Below are 14,358 nucleotides of genomic sequence, written 5' to 3' on the forward strand. Positions count from 1 at the left end.
ACAAAGGAGAAGCATGTAACCCAAACAGGGTGTAGCTGTACATAAACGACAGCTGAGATGGTGCTCGCTGTCTTTAAATCTGTTATGGCGATAAAAATCCTGGATTTTATCTTCAGCTGTTACTCTTTAAAACTGATGCGTAAAGCCACGTGGACCTTATCTTGTCGAATCTGGGAAGCAAATGGGAAATTTCAGAGATCTTCATGGTTTCATCGTGCAGGCGAGTTGAACGGAGGCGCCGCTTTTCCAACAGGACTTTGCAACTGCCCAGGGCTCCAAACTGCTGCCACGGCTTTGCTGACTGTAGTCTCGCTGTGCTTGATTGGCTGGCCAACTGGCCTGGGGTGAACAGAGACACACCAATCAAGAATACAGATGAGCTGACGGCTGCTTTTGAAGCAACCTGGACTTCCACAACGGCTCAGCAGTGCCACGGCTGATTGCCTCCAAGTCACATCAAACTGATGCTCTAATTCCTTTAATAGGAACCCCAACCAAGTATTGACTATGTATTTTTTTTTTTTCCTGAAGGTCAATATTTCTCTATATCCTTGTTAGTGGTCTTATATGCTATTGTTCTGACATCCTTGGATTTTGATTTTAACAGGTTCTACGCCACAATCATTAAGATTAAATAACACAAAAATATATTTATATACTGTATTTTTTATTTATTTTTTCTAAAATTGTTTTGCTGTTTGTGCTGTATGTGCCTCAGTGCTTAGCAAGAACAAAAATCATGTTTGGAAAGTGTGATAAGATAATCAGATAAAACATATTTAGTCAAGAATCTGGAGACCAAAAACTTCCTTTTCTCAATTTTATGCTGCTGTCCGATACAACTCTATCTAAAAAGTTGTACCGTGTGTGTGTGTGTGTGTGTGTGTGTGCGTGCGCGCGTGTGTGTGTGTGTGTGTGCGTGTGCTGGTCAATCCGGTGATGACAGTGACATTTAGAGACGTGTACTCCTGAATGCTTTCTGAGCGAAGGTGGAGAACAGATAGATGTGGCCATGGATCAATGCCAGCAGCCACCCACTTCTAATTTAGCGTCAGCTGAATGAGAAAGATTACAGCAATCACCCGGGCACAGAGAGGACAGCAGTGACAGAAGTGTTCGTGGGTTCACTGGAGAAGATGCTTTCAGGTGTGACGACAAACAAAAACTACATTAAGACAAAAGGTCCTTTGAGAAAGATAATTATATTGCACATTTATGCTGGTTCATCGAAATAAATATGCTTGTTTTTTAGTCTATGGCAAAGGGCATATGTGTCTGAATGTCTGCCAATTAGTGTTTGGTCTACTATGTTTAATACGTTAAAACAGACTTTGCAGTATAGTATAGCACGGTTAGCATAAATGATATATAAAGATCGATTTTGATTTAATCTGGAAATTCAAAAATATTTCTATTTATGAGCAAAATGCATTGAAAAAAACACATCGATAATGCACCGCTTTAAATTAAAAGCAGTGGACTACTATACACTAAGCGTTAAATGGAATGTTCGATCCCCGAGGAACTCATTCTAACGCAAGCAGATCAATATGGCCTAACAGGCTGTTTGGAGGCTCGCTGCTGAAGTGCAGGTGCCGATTAGAGTGGAGAACAGCAGGTGGACGGTAATGTGCTTGGACTCAGTGTGTGGATGAGCGTGCACATATTGTGAGAGGAACACAAGCCAAGCCTATTCAACTCTGAGCTCAACTATTTATAGATAATATTGAGGCATTGGTACACTTTTATTACCTTCATTATAAGTTAGTATTTTTTCTTGTTTGCAGTTGTTTTGTCCTAATCAGGCATTAAGGATGAAACAAAACCAGGTTGGAGCAGAAACTCTGCCTCTTTGCTGAAAGTGTAAGGGGTTATACATTCTTTAACCTCTTCCAAATTAAGTGTTGTCAGCACACAAATACATTTTGCAAACCGTGAAATAACCTTTGTTCGCTTCTCTTTCACTCTTGGTTGACCTGCCTGGGTCGGGACCTGGCGAGGACTTGAGCAGTGTGGATATAGAGAAAGACATCTCATTATCCAAAATACCTCGTTGGAAGAAAAAAAAAAAAAAAAAAAATCTCCATACTGAACTCAACTGAAGACTGCAGAATACAAATGTAGGACAGCTAAGCAACATTTTTTTTTTCTCTGAGTCACAATAATAAAAGTCTGAATAAAATAGAGAAAGTGTGACTTGCATGAAATGCCTGACATTCTTGGTGTTTGTTGGAGTTTATCTGGGTCGCCAAAGGATAGTGACAGGTAAAACTCACCAGGTCTGCCTTTGGCATGTCCTGGTAGTCCGACGTGTAGTACGAGGCTGTTTTGGCAAAGCCGTTGTCACTTGTCGCCTTGGGTGGTTGAGCATGTTGGCGGTACGTGGTGCTCTTCGGAGTCCAGCAGAAGAGGTTGATGGATTCTCGGACGCAGCGCTCGATGTCGATCTCTGTGGAGCCAAACCGACAGGATGATGATTGAAGTGTACATCTACAATTTTGAAATTTTGAAGCCTGTTGTTTTGGGGGAAAAAAAAACAGAAAACAAAACGGGGGAAAAAAAATAGGCTTCCTTTCAATACAAACCACATGAACGTGAATGACAATCCATTCTGCATGCAATCTAACTAAAGGCAAAAAAAGAGAGAACATTTTCGAGGCCATACCTCCAACATTTAATGTCCAAGATGTCACATAAACCTTGAATTTAACTGCTGTCTGTGAAAATGATTAAAATAATTTTATAAAGCATGGGGATAAAAAGTCTCCTTCCCTTAAATAACCCATTTATATGATAGACCAGGACGGTGCGCTATGGGAGGCAACAGAAGTGAGCAGCTTGACCTTGGCATTTTGCTGCTATTAAAATCTTAAGCAGCCATCCAGAAGCACCGGTTTAAGATAATAATGGCCCATCATTTGTCCCTTATCCTAAGCCTTTTTCTAAAATAGTTTTTTTTTTTACTGCCCTCTAATGCATCTCCAGATGTAACCATCCTTCTCCTACAGCTCACATTGAGAATAGAGAGGATTAGGGAACAGGGACTCACAGGATTAGCCAGGGATTTGGGTAAATTAGGAATTCTTTCCTTCTCACTCTTCCACGCTGACAACCTCTCTTTTCCAACCCCCTTCCCCTTTTTTTGTAGCTAACAATAACTCTGGCTAATAAAAGCACCTGATGTGGACTGCACCCGGACACGAATCTACTAAGGTTACACAGAGGATGGATCTTTCAGCGACTCTGTCTCTTGGACAGCGCAAGGGTTCAGGTGTTGTCGGCTCCCGTGGGCCGGGACCTCACCGACTCAGTTACAAGGTTCATTCCAATGAAAAACACACTGGTGGTCTGAGATTCCTCACAGAAAAGGCTCGCAGGCAGTTCAGGAAAACACATTTTCCCTCCCCAGGGCAAAGACTGCTGCATGCAATCACTCCTCCTGCTAAAAGAGGCAGGGATGAGGAGGGGAAGATTGATAGCGGTGTTAACAAGCTCCCAGCTCCGATGGGAGTTCCAGTGTAACCAATTCTGCTCAGGACAATTTTATTATTTTCCTAGTAGGGCAAAATTAGGTCTAAGTGGTTTTGCATTGACGTTGATTGTGGTCTGTGACTTGTCTGCACAAACAGCAGATCAGGATGATTGTTAAGGGAAATTCGGGGGGGGTGGGGGGGTGGGGGGGGGGGCGTTGGTTTCGTGGAATTTTGATGCACTGAATGACAGAGTAAATTAAAAAGTTGAAAATATTATTCAGTTCCTCCAAAGTTTCCAAAATTTAACAACTCATATCAGGATGACATTTGCATTAAATGTGAGTGCAGAGAGTGAGGTCAGCGGGGGGACGGGGGTCCCTTTAGCTTTTTTTTGGTTCAGATTCCTGACTGAGTCACATTTGTACATTGCATTTTGAAAGGTCTTGTTTTTAGGTTTCAATTTTAGTTTCAGAAAATGAATGACATCAACAATAACACAATTGTTTGGAGAAATTGGTTATGGTATTAAAATGTGTACTGGGGTTCCGATTCAAATACATTAGAACTGTTTTAACATTTTTGGGGCCTCTAGATGATTGTTGATTATGCATGTGGCCATATGATGTACATAAAACAGAAAAAGGAAGGAGATCAACATGTTGACTGTCCATTATAAAAGAGTACATTGATGTATTGTTTTAATGATTTATTATTACTAATTACTATTTATGAGTTAAAATGAGAAAACCTGTTAGAAAGTCCTTGTTTGGAGTTAGATACACTTTCTCTTTAGTTCAACCCCACAGAGGAGAAAATTGGACCTAAACTCCTGTTCTGGCTTCCGACCAGGCAATTACCCAAAACCATTGGTAGTACGTAAATATAAATTTGCTCGGCTGACACCGTCCTTGAACATATTGTCCTCTTCTCCTGCTCCTGTCGCAGATTACCCTGAGTACAACGTCGCCCCCGGAGCTTTGAGCGGCTCACGGCCGTTCCTCTCGGAAGCAAACATCTATAACTGCAGCTCATCAGCTCTGGGTCTCGGCTCCGCTCACTAGGACAGATGTTAATGTCCCGTGAAGGCAAATGCGGCGGCATCATCAGTAAACACGCGGTCTCTGTCAGTCGGAGAGCTCCTCGGCTCCATTGTGAATCAATGAGGTCCCCGAACAAAAGTTATAGATCACCTGAGGCTACAGGATTAAGGGAAAAGGGAATTGCAGCATTGGATTAATTGCCAATAAACTGCAGGCTGAGATGTATTGCTGGCTATGAGGCAAACTGTTGCGGCGGGATCCACTGTTTCATATTCAGTTTTTTCAAGTTTGACGCACAGTGATAGAAATGAACTTGAATGTGAAAAAGGCTGTGATTTACACTGGACAAAATTGCAAGGTTGTGGAAAAAGTGTATGAGGATGACCTTACAGTCTGCATCTCCCCTCTTAAATTTAGTCCTCCATTCTCTTCACAATATCGGCACCTATGGACTTCACAGTGTTGTGTGTAATAGGCTTGTCACTTAAAATTACTGTCCTTTGCCCCATTGCGTGCTGAGATGTCAGTGTGTGTGTGCGTGTGTGTTTGTCTGATTTAAGAGCCCCTGTCCTGTGAGCTTATTGTGACATCCAGATTTAATCCAAACACTTTCAGACTTCCCTTCGCAAACTCAGCGTGTAAAGTCTTAAATCTAAGTCCAATGCCTTAATTTAGGTGTCTTTTAAAGTCTAATCTTAGTTGCCAAATGTTCTTTAGGTAAAAATATAAAAACCCCATAGCAACAAACGCAAATTAGTGCCACAGTCAGTGGAAAGAAGAGCATGGGGCTCAAAACGTCACTTTGTTTCTTAGCGTCCCAATAAAGAGAATTGGAACGGAAGCTGAGGTGTGCCAGTTGGCCTGCCTAAGTGCTAATACGGACGAGTGCATCATTGAATCTTTTGAAAACTAGAGCAAAACTTTTGATCAGCGGTTCTCCAAATGGAAAATACACAAAATATTTTTTTGCTTTTCTGACATGTTGCATGTACTGTCAATTTTGTGAACCTCTGTCAGCGTGCTTTTCTTGCCTTCTCTGCACCATGTGGCGCCTGCCCTGAAAACAAATGAATGTGGACTCCAGTTGTACGGTTGTGCGAGGACATAAATCCTGAAAGCCTGGTGGCGGAAAGTCACAGGTGCAGGCCACAAATCACAGAGTATCTATCATAAATTGGGCCTGTGTGTGTGTGTGTGTGTGTGTGTGTGTGTGTGTGTGAGTTGTATGAGTATGTCTAGGTGTGTGTGTGTGTGTGTGTGTGTGTGTGTGAGACGACACAGTCTGACCTCCAAAATCTGGCCCCTAACAATAAGCTGATGGAGTCTATTACAAAGTAAGATGGCTTGCTTACTTAAAACTGCACCGCACTCCTCCCACACTTAACTGAACCAAACATTCAAGCCCCTGACAAATCAGCGTCCACTCGTTATAATATTTCATAATGCTGCAGACTGTTTTCTTTTTTTCAAAACCCAGACTGTTAAATTACCCACGGTCTCTTCCGACTTCTACAGTTTTAAGCAGGGCTTGTTGGAAAAGTTACCCCAGTATTTATGGCAGTTTTGTGAGAAAAGTTCTGTTCAGTGAGAAATTGTGTGCTATTTTTTATTTTTTTTGTCAAACACTGACTTTACCTTGGGGAGGAAGTAGACATTTTTTTTTTTTAAGTTTAAGGTCATTGTGAAGTTAAACTCTTATAAATTGGATTTTGTTTGGTAACTAAAACTTCTTGGTTATGGCCGTGCTCTGATATGCACGCTGCTGTGCTGCAGCCTTTCAGCTGTCCTGGGGTGAAGGCGGGGCTACACCCTGGACAAGTCGCCAGTTCATCACAATGAGAAACAACCGTGACTCACATTCATACATGGAGAAACTTCAGACCTGCCAGGGAGAACATGCAAACCTCACATAGAAGAACTCCAGGTCCAGGAATCGAACCCGTGACCTTGCTGTGAGGCAACAGTGCCAATTACTGCTCCTACTCAGACTACTACTTGTACACAATAGAACTGAGATAGAGTTTGCTTAAATACAACAAGTGACTTTAAAGGGAAAAATAGACGGTGGCATGTTGCTGGGAGATGAATGTAATGAGCCGCCTAAATCCTCAAAGATTGGGACGGCATTTTGATAAAGCTTGTAGACAGCACCGAACATTTGGGTTTCGGCTGCTGAGCTTCAAAGAATCTCTTCGGATCGTCACTGAGCTTTGCAGCAGTGTCTTAAGCATTCAAAGTCTTTTTTTGTGTGTGCTTCAAGGAATCTTCAGAGAATCCCATGAGGTGCCACGTTTTAATTTTTTTGTAATTTGCGTATATATTTTAACTTCTTTTGTGTTGCAAATAAATTGTATAGTTCAACTGAACAACCTTCTCGAAGAACCTCCGCCTCACCGTCTGTGCCTATTTTGGAAAGCCTTCTGTCGAGCGTTTTCACTACCACGGCCCTTGCACAATGCCCAGCAATGAGCATAAAGCTGTAAGCCGTCTGCCTGCGCCAAGTGAAGTGGAGGTGATAAACGCTGTGCTGAACTATTTGGCATTCTCTCTGATTGAGCACTCCGCTGCTATTACAAGTTACATTAAATAAAAGTGTCCAGAGAGGGGACCGGGAGATGGCAGGGAGCGAGAGTAAACAAATCCAGTTTGAGGTCAGCCTGCGACCCAGAATCCATTCCTAATATAGTGGAGGGAAAGAGAGTGAGAGAGAGAGAGAGGGAGAGAGAGGGAGAGAGAGAGAGAGAGAGAGAGAGAGAGAGAGAGTGCCAGATAGTGAAAACTTCCCAGGTATACACACAGGCTGCGGTAATGAGGCTGGCAGAGCTCGGCAGGAACAAGCTGGCAGAAGGAGCCACTCTCAGGAAATCAAGCCAAAGAAGCCGAACGTTTTTTTGGTTGTTTTTTTTTTAGGCCTACATACTTCAACTTTATAAGGAGACGCAGCTCCATGTTTCCCTCTCGCTTCGGCACACGCATCAGCTGGACTCTTGCAGTATCACGAAATGACGTATGATTGAGAGTCGGCCGCTCTTCATAGAGAGGCGGAGCACGTTCTGGCATTTCTGTTCGACACGCTGTCCTTGTCTCTGTCACTTCTGAGAACCACCAAATCCTAATGGCTCACCGTGGGTAGCAAAAAAATACTGAAAGCAAAACAAAAGGGATAATTTATAAAAACATGTATCTATTATGTATATATGTAATTAAAAAAATAAATATATCACAGCAGGAAATAGTGGTGATACACTTTGGGGGCTAATTAACATGTAGGAAGAGGAAGATATTCATTGAGTCATCTCCCAGAAGAGCGCTACATTCTGAAGTCATACATTATGAATAGCGCTCTGGGATTTTATGTCACCATTACTTGGCTGCAGTAATCGCTTGAAACTGAAAAAGGAGCCGCAGAGAGGGCACATACTTAGAGAGATAGAGGGAGAGAGAGAGAGAGAGAGAGAGAGAGAGGGAGAGAGGGAACTACGTGGGATCACCCCGTGTCAGACTGAGTTAATAATAATAATAATAATGATGATGATAGTACAAATAATGAAGATGATAATTGTACTAAAAATTGAAGACAAGGAGTGAAGCTGCTTTACATGCGTAACAAATACAGCCAATAGACAGTACAAATCCCGCTGCAGCTCTGAAACCAGTGGGTTTTCCCAACGTATGGAAAAGTCATTGACTTTCATGTGAAGTTCAAGACTTTAACGAAGTTAAATATTCATCACAGCCACAGCCAGACCTGCAGCAAATCCCATGTCTTGGCTTAGAACAGTATAACAATTATTCTTTTAATCGGCCGACTGACTAATCACTACTATTAGGCATTTTAACATGGTGCCTGCAATCACAGGCCAGATTACTAAACTCTTAAATGTTTGTGGTACCGTACAGATAATTCCATGAAAGGCGGCTCTGTGTAGATTGCCACGTGCACAAACACATTTAATTAACTTTGTAAATTCCAACAAACCGTTTTTTTCAAGGTTTTGCTTACTGCTCGTGCACCATTTCAGCTGCGATAGCACTGATTCGATACATATTCATTTCAGTGAATATGTATTGTAAAGTTCAAAACCCAATACACTCACTGAGTGGAAACAGATAAATATATCATAATTATGAAAAGAGCTTGTATAATTATGGAATCAGCAGAAACTGGAAATCCTCACTGACCACATGACATTGGGTCTGTAATGGTGCTATTGGAGTTGATCTGCTAATGCTGCATTATAGCAATGAGAACTTAAGAAACCCTGCTGCGTCTTAAGAGGGAGGCTGATGTAAACAATGGTGTGTCATCACTGACCTGCCATGTCCAGCAGCTGGGACTGTTCAGGCAGAAAGCCTATGGGTCTCACTCTCCTCGAACCAACAAAGAAAATTTCACGGCTGCAAACTGAGGACTTAAAAATGCAGCCAAACTGTTTCGGTAATGAGTCAAACACATGGTCCCTTCCCAGTTTTTCCATAATTCCAAGATCCTGATCATCTTTTATCAAGCTATTTTCTTTCTTTCTTTTTAATTCAGTGAATGCAGTGATGTTCTCCTCTCTAATTATTATTTTGCAGTGGGGGAGTTGTAAGTATATTTCTTGGCATTTGTCATGGGAAAAAACTTACTTGCATTAAGTACACAGTGTGCTAAAGTCCGAGAACAATAGCAAGCACTATTGTTTGCACTCAGAAGGTGTACAATGCAGAAATAAAGACATCAGCCTTGACCTTCCATAGTTACCATGACATTAACACAAAAAAGTCTTCCACTTGGATCCTGCATGCTTGGCATGACGAGCTAATAATAGAAACGACCACTGCATCCCGATTTTTTCTTTGCGTACAAAATCGTGAATTTGTCCTAAAAATTGTGAGTGAGTCTCTCTTAAACCAACAAGACAGGAAAAGAATTAGCCACAGGCTAAGACTTGTGTGGGTGTGTGGTTGGGGAGGAGGGTGGAGGCTGGGTTTTTATTGCTTGTTATGTTTTTTTAATTTTCTGTGAAGCACTTTGAGATGCATTGATAATGCATGAAAAGTGCTATATTGATATATGATGAATTGATTGATTGGCTTGGGCAGACTTGCCAGGAGATTGAAGGGGACGAAAGACCTCAGACGCAGATAAGTAGGTGCCGTGATCACGGCGGTGCACAGCAGCGACGGTGTCACAGAATGGCTGCTGCACTGTGGTGCTGCGTGAAGCCTGCAAAAAAGGGGGAGAGTAGAGAAGCGAGCTTGGGGGGGATATCACCCGCTCAGACAGAGTTGGACAGATTTCCACATGCAGGCCAAAGGTCTTCAGTGGGACGACTGAAGAACAGGCTCCTGCAATGTCGCGAGCTGATGCACAAAGACAGGCTTCAGCTCCTGTTCATAAAGGACACAAGATTCTTTCTTTCTTTTTTTGCACATCACCTGGAGGCCTGCAGCTGAGCTGCAGAAAAGAAACGACGAAAGCCGCCACAGCGCTCGTAATCATAAACGCTGGTGCATCTTCTCACCTGGCAGGTCTGAGAACAGCAGGATGCATTCATTGAAGCCGTTGGCCAGGAGTCGGTCCCTCAGCTGCTGCAGTATGGCCACACCAATGCAAAAGGGGAAGGAGGAATTGCCCAGCAGCAGTGTGTCCCACAGGTGGAAGATCTTGTGCAGTGGGAACACGTCTGTATGCGACACAACACAGGAGTTTTTTTGTTTTTTTTGCATAAATGTGGTCAATAATTTAATATTGGAACGGCTGAGGAAGAAAACACTAAAACGGAATGAAATGCAATGTGAGTGCGGTGGAAAAAAAGGGTGGGTTTTTGAGATTTAGGGTGGGATTTGCAGAAGACACGGGGCATTTTGCAAGAAGTTGACCAAACAGTGTTTTTTGCATTTGGCAAAGCTTCCTGTGGGGAGGGTTTGATGTCGGCGAGGCAGCAGGGAAACGTGTTTCTCAGTGGGCGTTAGTTGTGGGGAAAAAATGACGGGCGAAGAACTTCAGGGGAAGCGGGGAGCGTGGCGCAAGGGACTTGCACTGGCTGCTGGAAGCCAAGTAAGAACCGCGTCTCGCATCCCAGCACAGTTAGGGTTTCGCGTTCATTAGCAGAAAATGGGCTGCTTCCTTCCTCCCTGTTGAGATTTGTGCATCACAGGGAGTCGTATCCACCTGTTAATATCATCTGCGGCCGGCTGGTTACAGCGGAAGCCAGGCTGCAGGCGTGCATGTGCGTGTGTGCGCGTGTGTGTGGGCTGAGGGACAGTGCTGTGTTGAAAAGGGCGAAGTGAGAGCATTGAAAGAAAACCTGCATTAGCAGTCAGCTGAGGAGACGGGTGCATGTGACTGAAAGGAGCATTTGTGGGTGTGTGTGTGGGTGTGTGTGTGTGTGTGTGTGTGTGTGTGTGTGTGTGTGTGTGTGTGTGTGTGTGTGTGTGTGGAAGATGACCCTCCAACCTTGTCTCACATTAGGTCGGGGACATTAGCAGTCAGAGGGGCACCTCTTCTGAATGCTGGACTCACACACTTTGCCTCAAGGTGGGGATGACAGGTAAAGGGTTGCAATTCATACTTTTCACCCCAGGAATTGTGTGTTTGTGTGTGCGTGTGCTGGAGAGAGAAATCAGGCTCAAGCGTGAGATAAATCTGTCCACGTGCGGTTCATGAAAATCGCAGATTGTTTTTTGTGTTTTGCGGCAGCGGACCTGCAAAGTTCTCACACGGCAGCGGAGAAACTGATTGGGGCGCACAAGAGGTTACTCAAAGAGTTGTTCTGTGTAATGGGACTTTAGCTACAAGACATGGAGGTTAATTGCATATCATTAAATTTGTAACAATAACGTGTGACCCCAGGATAATGGGCTTATAAATCAGTGCGGAGCGACACTCTGCGGAGCCATGAAAGTGTTGTGCTGCCATCCACTGACAGGCTGCATGCTGGGAAACAGCCAAAATACACTATAACCTTTCTGGGATGTCCCCGCAGCAGGAAATTAAAAATGTTAAGGTTTGTCATTACCACTGAGGCTTAGCGTTATTAATACTTTTAAGGTAGGGATTTTCTTTCAGGCTCTCAGTCTACCAAAACTGCAATGCATCCTAGAAAATATGAGCCAATTATGATCCATTTGGTGGTAAAATAATTGCATTTGCTGATACAATTTAAGATCTGAATCTCTTATCTCCATGACCATCTAATTCAATATACATTCCAACATAAGAAAAAAGCCCAAATGCTGAAGACAGACACACACTTCAGCAACACTTTTATATGGTGCATTAACAGTCTTGGCGAGCCGCTGCTTAGATGCAGAAAATTCAGCAGACTGGCCCACAGGGAGCGCTGTAATCAGCCTGTAAATCTGCAGTCCTGTGTTTGGTCACAGGTGTAACACTTAACACAGGCATTTGCCTGCATACTAATGACTGTGGGTCCACAGACAGGCCAAATAATGGAAACGGCTAAAAATAGTGCCGTAGACAGTTGGTCAACACACACACACACAGTGTATATTATGTATTCTTCAGAAAAAGTGGTAGAAGCAAAGACAACATAACTGATAGGTGCTATTCATTCGAATCATAATCGTAAATCTAGATTAAAAATCACAGTCTTCAAATTTGCTAAAGGTAAAAGCTCAACCATGACAAATCTATCATCAAAACACCCTTAGAAAATTCCCTACACCAGCAAAACCTGATTTTACAGCACTACATTGCCAACATTTTTAAACAATTTAAAGGAGTCACTAAATGTATTTGATATTTTTGTCTGATTTGACTTTGGAGCAGAATAAGGGCACCCCAAGCAGCAGTCGTGTGAGAATGATTGGCTTTTCATACTGCAATTAAAGGACCAGTTTGCAAGATTTAGCAGCATCTAATGGTTAGAAGGTGTATTGCAACCACTGTTAGTTTTAACCCCTGATTTTTGATGTTCCGCTTGACTAACATCTTTCTTCAACCACCTGTGATGTCAGAGTCATATGGACAGGTCTTTAGGTGAATATAAATGCTCAGGCTTTTCAAAAATTGTAATACATGATTTACTGTTGCTGACGTGCAACACATACATGTATATTTTCTTTTCCATTTCAAGGAGATTTTAAAAGTTGCAAACTGGGCTTTTAAAAAAAATATTTTACAAAAAAAAAGTGGTGAAGTAGTGAAGTCAAGTGCAAGATATGAAGTCTGAGCTTGAGTATGGTAATTGTCAATTTGTCTATTTTTGCCTGTTTTTATTTTTCATCCCTGACATTTCTTTGATTTTTGAATCCACAGCACTGCACAGTTTGTGTTTGCTACATTAGTTCAATTTTTCTTATATAAATGACAAGTGTCGCAGCAGCTGTCTTATCTGATTGATTCTTTTTTTTTTTTTTTTCTTTTTCTATCTCTGGGCCTGGATTGATATCAACATGCTGGTAATGAGGCGTAGGAGAGCCGTGTGGTCCGGCCCCTTTACCTTCAGGCTCAGGCCTCAATTAATTAGCCGCTGGATTAAAGGTCACCGAGTAGGAAAAAAGCGCAGAGAAGACACAGAACTAACATGAGCCACTGCACCTTTTCTGTCTTTTCCCGATGCTCTAATTGAAGCGGAGCATCTCAAGACTCTACATTATGCACAGTCACATATCTATGTCTAAAGAAGGCAACTTACGTGTGAACATAGTCAGGAACCATGGAATAGCATAGAGCTGTGTGGGAGAATAGAAAAAAAGAGAGAAAAGGGAGATTAGTGCATTTATGATAAAACATCTCAAGCTGTTTCAAGCTGTTTCAGCCTTTGGTCTGAGCTTTCAAAAAGATGAAGGAAGTCTGTTCTCTTTCCTGCTGCTCTGCTTTGGGGACCAAGACGAACAAAAACAAAGAAAGATGAAACTGCTCCAGTGACGATGAAGTTAACGATGAATCAATCATTAACATGGCAAAGGCTCTATGTCTTTGATTCTTTATTTTCTTTAAAAAAAAAAAAAAAAAAAACATTTCCGTGGTTAGAAAATAGAGCAAGATTTAAAATCACACATACATGCACACCATTTACCATCTGTTCTAACACCTGGCAGTTTCTGGCCACCGCCACTGAAGCGTTGTGGTGCCTGCCAGAGAGACTTTCCTAGAATACTGGAGCTCCTCTGTCGGTTAATTGACGGCTAATTGTGAGGGAGCCAGTGACTGTTAGCCGGCCTTCCCGTCGCTATCCGGAGTGATTAGCTTGTGACAGAGCTGCTGCTGCTGCACTCTTGAGTCCACAGCCTCAATTTGATCGGCTTGCCGGCAGCGCCGATCGGGAGTCCAGCCAGATTGGATTAGTGCAGGTGGAGGTGGCAAACCTGCACGCGGGAGATGTGGCCAAAATCGCAATGGCCCAAATTAAAGTGCTGCGCGCACACTCTGACTCTCCGCTGATGGCCCGCAGCGCTAATGGAAAGGAGCCCTTGGACACGCACAGGGTGCCAAAGATTAGTTGAAGGTTCTGCAAATGGATTTGTCTATGTTTTTTGGTGTTTTTCCACTGGAAGACATTGCAGTAAGCAGGTTGTGTATTAGCATGAGCGACTAGAGTTGCCAACCGTCCCTTAAAATACAGAATTTGACAATGAAATGGTGTGTCCCGTTTTAAATCAATCAATACGGGATGGGGTTCGTGCAGTATTTCTGAGTTGTCTTGAAAATAAATTTATTTTCGATGCAAACTCTCTCAATACAATTTAAAAATTCATCTTATTTCTAATGTCTATCAGTAACAAAGCAGTTCAAACTATTTGAACCATATACTTTTTAAAACCCTATTTAAAGTTATGATTTACCACTATTGGTGAGCCACTGGCCTGCGATGGTCATGACCCTGAGCACTGTC

The 14,358-nt window shown here is 42.7% G+C and overlaps 1 protein-coding gene across 2 annotated transcripts in view; it reads right to left on the bottom strand.

The window, feature by feature from the left end:
• The window catches only part of tbck (TBC1 domain containing kinase), a 33,539-nt gene that overhangs the window by 10,346 nt on the left and 8,835 nt on the right, over window positions 1-14,358 (bottom strand). For both annotated transcript variants that reach the window (XM_076032105.1, XM_076032113.1), the window contains exons 20-22: window positions 13,159-13,195; window positions 10,021-10,182; window positions 2,277-2,449 (exon numbers count right to left, since the gene is read on the bottom strand). In XM_076032105.1, the coding sequence (XP_075888220.1) occupies window positions 2,277-2,449; window positions 10,021-10,182; window positions 13,159-13,195 (372 nt within the window). The remainder of the gene's footprint in view (window positions 1-2,276; window positions 2,450-10,020; window positions 10,183-13,158; window positions 13,196-14,358) is intronic.

The sequence above is a fragment of the Nelusetta ayraudi genome, unplaced genomic scaffold (assembly GCF_046127955.1).
Source record: "Nelusetta ayraudi isolate G7.1 ecotype Tasmania unplaced genomic scaffold, CSIRO-AGI_Nayr_v1 ptg000004l, whole genome shotgun sequence".
Classification (NCBI taxonomy): Eukaryota; Metazoa; Chordata; class Actinopteri; order Tetraodontiformes; family Monacanthidae; genus Nelusetta; species Nelusetta ayraudi.